General features: G+C 48.1%; 1 protein-coding gene across 4 annotated transcripts in view; it reads left to right on the forward strand.

The window, feature by feature from the left end:
• Nucleotides 1–5,751: 5,751 nt before the first annotated feature.
• The window catches only part of MADD (MAP kinase activating death domain), a gene marked incomplete at its 5' end in the record, with an annotated part of 74,024 nt that continues 72,275 nt past the window's right edge, over nucleotides 5,752–7,500 (forward strand). For all 4 annotated transcript variants that reach the window (XM_078777544.1, XM_078777545.1, XM_078777546.1 and 1 more), the window contains 4 exon segments: nucleotides 5,752–6,035; nucleotides 6,214–6,514; nucleotides 7,114–7,245; nucleotides 7,375–7,488. In XM_078777544.1, the coding sequence (XP_078633670.1) occupies nucleotides 5,752–6,035; nucleotides 6,214–6,514; nucleotides 7,114–7,245; nucleotides 7,375–7,488 (831 nt within the window).

Here is a 7,500-nt window from a genome sequence, read left to right on the forward strand (position 1 = left end):
ACTTTCCCCACCCCCACCTCCACTTTCCCCCTCCCCCACCTCCACTTTCCCCCACCCCCACCTCCACTTTCCCCCCCCCCCCACCTCCACTTTCCCCCACCCCCACCTCCACTTTCCCCCACCCCCACCTCCACTTTCCCCCACCCCCACCTCCACTTTCCCCCACCACCACCTCCACTTCCCCACCCCACCTCACTTTCCCCCACCCCCACCTCCACTTTCCCCACCCCCACCTCCACTTTCCCCACCCCCACCTCCACTTTCCCCCAACCCCACCTCCACTTTCCCCCAACCCCACCTCACTTTCCCCAACCCCACCTCCACAACCCCACCTCCACTTTCCTCCAACCCCACCTCCACTTTCCCCCAACCCCACCTCCTTTCCCCCACCCCCACCTCCACTTTCCCCCACCTCCACTTCCCCCACCCCACCTGTTGTCTGTGTGCCGCACCGTCCTGACAGTACCGACGCAATTTACATGTCTCTGCCAACACAGACCAACTTGGAACCACTCATCCCAACTCGCTCTTCCCCGCACGTAGCATTTTCAATTGCCACCATTCCATTTGGCAGGGTGTGGGTCCCTCAACCACACATGGCACCTGCAGCAAAGGACTTCAGCGACTCTATAACCCATTGTGATGAGGGGATGTGAGGGGTGGCAGGGAGGGGGACAAACCAACGGGATGGATTTTTGTTTTTGTATGCTGTTCCGGCTTTCGTATAAGAGCTGACATACAAAACGTCATCTTCTTCTTCTTCTCTTACTAAAATACGCAATTTCGTGTCTGTCTGATGAGGTTTGACCGCAATACATTCGGTCGTTACTTATCCAATCTCAACCAAACATGACGGGAGGACTAAGGATCACACAATGAAGGTTGTAGCGAATTCATTTGCCCCCCTCCCAAAGGGGGTTTGCCCCCCTCCCAAAGGGGGTTTTCCTCGCCAATGGGGTTGTGTGTTGAGGTGTATATCCGTGTTAAGCTACCTTTGTCGTGGCGTTTTTCCAAGGCTGCTTCTAATAACAAAACGAATGATAACAGCATAATATTGATGTTATTAGTATTACAAAACAATATCAGTACTAATAATATCCGACCTCCCCAGGGGAGTTTCCTCCTTGGCCAAACTCGGTGTTAACGTGTATAAATATCTTATCGTGCCATCTTTTGTGGAAGCACCGCTACCAGAACCCCCCCCCCCCCTCACACTACCCCTGGCCCCCTTTGTCCCTTGACTCTTGATTTGATTCTTTTTTTTTCTCTTTTTTTTGGCCTTTGCGTTACTGCCTGGTATCCCCCCCCCCCCGCCCCCCCCCCCTTTGCTTCTTGCCTATTGAGCTTCTTTCCAGTTTGTGTGCATCCTGTGTCCTCTTACATCTCCCTTTGATATAATTCTTCCAGTCACCCATTCTTTCTCCTCCGTTATATCCCTCTGCCCTGCTGTTGGTGTGTTCCTCCCCATCTCCCCCTTTTCCACTGTTCTTGTTTCTATTATTTATTTGCAGAATCGGTCTAAGGGTCGTGGTCAGTTGTTCTGCTACCAGCTGGTGCTTTCTGTGTTCTAGCTCTTCCATGAGCCTCGGCATATATTGCACACACACACACACACACCAAAAATTCAACTTGTTGGTATTTTTTTTTTTTATACAACATCACGGCTCGTGAAAGAGCTAACAATTGCAAAAAAAAAAACAGACATAAAACATATAATAAAGGGAGCGGGAGACAAGATTGGGAGAGAGGGAAGCACGCAAGTACAACAGCAGAGAACAGGGACATCGGGAGATCTGGGGGAGGGAGAGGGCTTGGGGGAGGAGGCATGGGAAGGGGGGGGGGGGGGGAGAGCTATAAAACACATGGACACTGCGAGAACTTCCAAGAAAGAAGTTGGTATTTCAAAAAAGTGGATCTGGGGTGAATTTAGCAGGGGGTAGAAAAGATCAAGGTTTTGAATTGGGAAGATAAGAGATGGTGGTGAACAGCTGTTTCAAAGACCTGGAGGGAGGAGTGGGATTGAAGAGAGTGAGGGAGTTTGTTCGAGGTGGGAGAAAAGAGGAATGAAGGACTAAAGGTGAGCAGAGAGTCTTGATTTTGGCAGTTTCACCAGAAGAGGGTTGCTGGCAGATCTTGTGCGACCTGCAGGAATATTTGGGGGGCAGAGCGCAGATAGAGCTGGGGAGCTAGGCCGGATAGGCATGAGTAGAAGACAGAAAGACCACCTACCTGCCTGCGGTGAGAGTGAAAGGCCCTCACAATCGGCTTCATCGCGGGAGATTCCAATGATTCTGAAAGCTTTGGTTTCGACAGCGTGAAGCAGAGCTATGTGTGAGGCAGGAGCACTAGCCCAGAAGGGAGAGCAGTATTCCATTGAGCTGGGGATGAAAGCCTTGTATGTGGTGAGGAGCTCAGGTGTGCCAAGGAAGGACTTTGCACGACGGAGGATGCCCAGTCGGCGACTGGCTTTGGAGGCCAGCTTGGAAATGTGGTTTTCCCAGGAAAGATCATGGCAGAAAGTGAGGAGGCTGCAGACTGCCGATCTGAGGGATGACGAAAGGAGCGGCAGAGTGTGGAGTCATCAGCAAAGATATAGGATTTTCCAGAGAGTCGGAGAGATCATTGATGAAGACCAGAAAAAGCACAGGGCCCAGAACACTGCCTTGGGAAACTCCAGCCTGAACAGGAAGGGGAAATGAAAGAAATCCATTCAGGGCCACACGTTGGCTATGACCAGAGAGGAAGTCCGCAAGCCATGCGTGGAGATTTCCATGAATATCATAGGAGGAGAGTTTGGTGAGCAGAGCGGGGTGCCAGACCATATCGAAGGCACGTGATATGTCAAGGGAGGCAGCTCTAATTTCCTGTTTGGCATTGAGGACCTCCATCCATTGTTGAGACGGCAGAAGCAGCATGTCCAGAGTAGAGTGACCTGGTCTGAAACCAAATTGATGATCCAAGATCAAGCCATTGGAGAAGAGGAAGGATTTGATACCTGGAGCAATGATGGATTCCATGACTTTGCTTATAATTGGGAGCAGGCTGATTGGTCTGTAGTTGCAAGGATCTGTTTTTGCACCTTTTTGTGTGAAGTGGTAATGTTAGCTGATTTCCAAGGTGATGGCACATGCTGATGGGTGAAAAAAGAGAGGGTGAAGAGAATAGAGATAACAACAAAAACAACAACAGTTATTTTAAGGCCATTTTGTCTGCTAGAGCGGGGGTTTGTCTTGCGGGCCCCATGACTATCTTCTCCATTTTGCCCTTTTTCTGCATCTCTCCTTGTTAACCCCCTGGCCCGCATTTCTTCTTCCACCATCTTTAGTCAAGTCTTTCTCGGTCTTCCCCTTCCTCTACTTCCTTCTGCATTCATTTCCATCACTCTTCTCAAACACTCACTTTCATCCTTCCTCAACACATGACCAAACCATCTCAACCTGTTTCTCCTCACAGCATCCATCACAAGCTCTATTCCCATCATCTTTCGCAATTCATCATTTGTCTTCCTCTCTCTCTCTCTCTCTCAAAGATACTCTGCACATCCACCGAACCATTTGCATTTCCACCATTTCCAGCCTTCGTTGCTGCTTTACATTCATTACCCACGTCTCGCTCCCATAAATTATAACACTTCTCACACATGCAGCATACACCTTTCCCTTCAGCTTCAACGACACTCCCCTCCTCGTCAGCACGCCACTCAGTTCCCGAAACTTCTGCCATGCACATCTCACTCCAGCAACCGTTGCCGAGTCTGATCCACCTTCTCCATTCAGCATGTCTCCTCAGTATCAAAATGTTTTCACACCTTCCAGCTTCACGCCGTCTCCAAGATCCAACTCAACATTTCCTCCATCTGCAGCTCCCTCTGTGCACACTTTACATTTGAATGTAGCTGCCACACTGGTTAATGACCTTCTCAGACCAGACCTCTCGGACTGGTTGAGAAGTGATGGAAATGAATGTAGAAGGAAGTAGAGGACGGGGAAGACAGAGAAAGACTTGGCTAAAGATGGTCGAAGAAGAAATGCGGGCAAAGGGGTTAACAAGGAGAGATGCACAAAATAGGGCAAAATGGAAAAGATTGTCATGGGGACCGCAAGGCTAACCCCCGCTCTTGCAGGGAAAATGGCCTTAAAATGCCTGTTGTTGTTCAGACCACTACATTTTGAGAATAGAGAGACGGTGTGAAAGAACGGCAGAGCAGGATTTTAGGACCCGTGGGCTGATGCTGTTTGGTCCAATTGCAGAATCAAAGTCGAGGTTTGAGGGAAACTTCTCCACCTTGTCAGGAAAGAAGGACAGAGTCCAGGAGCAGCTGGGTACGACTGGGTACGGTGGGTACAGAGAGGGATGGGTTTGGGACACAAGATTTTGAGGCAAACATAGTTGAGGCATTCGGCTTTGTCACGTACGGTGTCAACTGTGTAGCCGTTTGAGGTAAGGGAGGGGATGGAGGACAACGAACACCAGAAACAGATTTGACCAGACGCCACCAGGATTTGTAGGAAGGAGACAGGTTTGAGAGTGGAGAGATAGTGCTTCTTGGCTCTCCTGAGGGTGGACACACACTTGTTCCGGCCTTTGTGAAACGAAATGCAATGAAGGGAGGAGGGAGGAGCGGAGAGTGAGGTGAAAGATGTACTATATTTACACCTTTTGGGCGGTGGGGGAAGAGGGGTGGCCTTAACAGGCCCCTCTTTTTTGGGTGGAGGGAAGGGAGGGAGGGGTTGGAGGAAAAATTTAACCTTACAAATAGTGCTTTAACCTCAGGTGGCACTCCACGGTACACATTTACATGGAGAATTATGCCCCTCCCCTGGCCCTCCACACCCCCACATGAGGCCGTGGCCACATAGCCTATGTTACCCCCAGACAAAGTTGTATTTGTATTTGTACACCGAGTAAAGTATAGAAGTGTTTATAGATGGAGTAACCGGCGTTGCTCAAGCGAAAAAGAAACATTAGCATATTTGAAATGAGGGCAAATATAATGGAAAAGCAATTGCATCCAAATCAGGATCCATCACAAATGTCAAATAATCATTTTCCCTTTTCGTTGAATATATACTGCTGAATGTGGAGAAGAATCTGTTTACCCGTGCCGTTGATCACGTTTCTGAGTTAAGTTTGATGACGTTCAGGAGGAAGAAGAAGACTTACCACAAACTTCAACTGCTTCCGGAATTGTTTTATTGAATCTGATTTGTTTGATGTCATTAATCAAAAAGGCTTGGGCACTATACAGCTTAAAATTTTTTTTTATCCCCCCCCCAAAATCTACCTTTTTTTTCAAATATTAAAAAAAACAAAAAACAATTGGTCTAAAACACTCCCTGGCACTCCCTGAAAAAGCCCTGAAAGTTTGATGAAGATCCATTTAGCCATCTCTGAGAAAAATGGCGACACACAAATGGCTTTTATCGTATAGATACATGTATGCATGATGTATCTCGATGAGTTGATGAGTTGTTTTGCAATGATTTTTTTTTGGGGGATGCAAAACATGAACATCAAAACGGTTCTGACGTGGCGTAACCTCTGGTGTTGTAGTATGGGAGTTTGTTGGGGGTAAGAGGTAGTTTTAAATTGGCTCATTTGGATATTTTGTTTTTATTTTTTCACTTTTTACTCCAATTCATGAAACTCATCATCTTTGGATTGAGTACCATAACCTGCGATTATGACGTTTGAAGTGACCAAAATCGGCTCCATCATGCGTTTTCTGCTTCTGCCACTTTTTCACAACAGAGTCGGGTCAAAGATCATGCTGGGTCTAAACCCTCAACCACACCTTGTGGAGAAGGCTCTGAGAACGCGGCGGGGGAATGTGCCGAGGATGTGGAGGATCTTAATGAGGGACCGCGTCACCGACGGAGCATGCGCTCCAGGAATGGCTCCCTCACCTCCTTGTGCATAATCAGCCATTATGCATTCTTCTCTACATTTCGTGAGTGTCTGTACCTGCTCAAGCGACTGGTGGAGGGGTGCGGTGAGCGTATGGCTGTGGGTGGTCCTGCCAAAGAATCTCACAGGTAACCACGAGTTTTGGATTTTTCCACGTATTGCCTGAAATGACGAAGGCAATTTCATCCGTACACACCTGTCGTTCGCAATCAACTTGTGACTAGTGTTGTTTGGACGTTGTGTAACTGAATGCAATCTGTTTACCCGTGTTGAAGTGTGCTAATTTGGCATTGTGTCATACGACAGGGAGCTGGCATGGCTGCTCTTCTTGGGCCTTGTACCACCAAGTGAAACTTCCGTTCCTGTCCAGGAACTCGCTGAGGTCGAGGCCTGGGCACGCCGTTTGCTCCTCGCACCTGTCCCGGTGCCGGGACGCACCCGTCTAGATGTGGAGGTCATGCCCTCTGACCTTCAGCCTCCACTTACCTTTGCCCTTCCTGATCCTTCACGCCTTGCACTAGTCGACTTTCCTCTGCACCTCCCACTTGAGTTGCTGGGTGTGGATGTTTGCCTGCGAGCCCTTTCCTGCATCCTTCTAGAAAATAAGGTGAGTCGTTCGATGTTTTGTTACTTGTTGTGTTTATCTTGTGGGAAGCAGACATGTGGATAAAGGTGTGCACAGGTATGGCCTTTGCTTTTGTCATATCTATGCCTTGTTTAGAATGCAGCATGTTTGCCAGGCTAAATGACCTTGTGCTAACTTGTTGCCTTGTAGTATGATAGGGCTGCTAATTAACCAATTTCTTTAGGGTCCATCTATGTATTACATAATCATAAACGGTGGTATTTCTTAACCCCCTGCCCCCCCGCGCCTCACCTCTTCCTCTTCCAAATTACCTTTATTTTCTCAATCTGATCTACCTTCCTGTTTCTAGTGTATCCTCCAAGCTGCTCTTCTTCTTGTCAAGGAACCCATCTGATTGCATTCGTAATACTTTAATTAGGTGGCACTTACCTGTCATGTCCATTGAAAACCTGGTTAGCCGGCCTAATAAACCTCAAAAGGGCCACTTTATGGTTGGGAGATATTCGATTTGTTTATTTTATCCTCAACTTTATTGTGATGTAAAGTTTAACTTTTAACGTTGGTGAAGTTGTTTGAAGTTTCTCTGCAGTTGCTGGTGATCATAAGTAGTTGTTCCGCAGGTGATTTTCCAGTCCCGTGATTACAATGCCCTCTCCATGAGCGTTATGGCCTTTGTGGCCATGTTGTATCCCCTCGAGTACATGTTTCCTGTCATTCCTCTCCTGCCGACCTGCATGGCGGCTGCTGAGCAGGTAATGAGCTAATCAATGCCATAAATCTTGTGGTTGTGTGATGAGGGTGGTTGGTTGGTGGTCATCAGAAGTAGAGATGGTGCTATGGGGGGGTGGTTTCAGAGCTCATGGATTGCATCATCTTTTCAGCTGCTGCTGGCTCCGACCCCATACATCATTGGGGTCCCCGCATCATTCTTCCTCTACAAAATTGACTTCGCTCTACCAGATGATGTTTGGCTAGTTGACCTGGATACAAGTCGGGTATTGTATTCA

Source organism: Myxine glutinosa, chromosome 5, assembly GCF_964187855.1.
Source record: "Myxine glutinosa chromosome 5, kmMyxGlut1.1, whole genome shotgun sequence".
In the NCBI taxonomy this organism is placed as follows: domain Eukaryota; kingdom Metazoa; phylum Chordata; class Myxini; order Myxiniformes; family Myxinidae; genus Myxine; species Myxine glutinosa.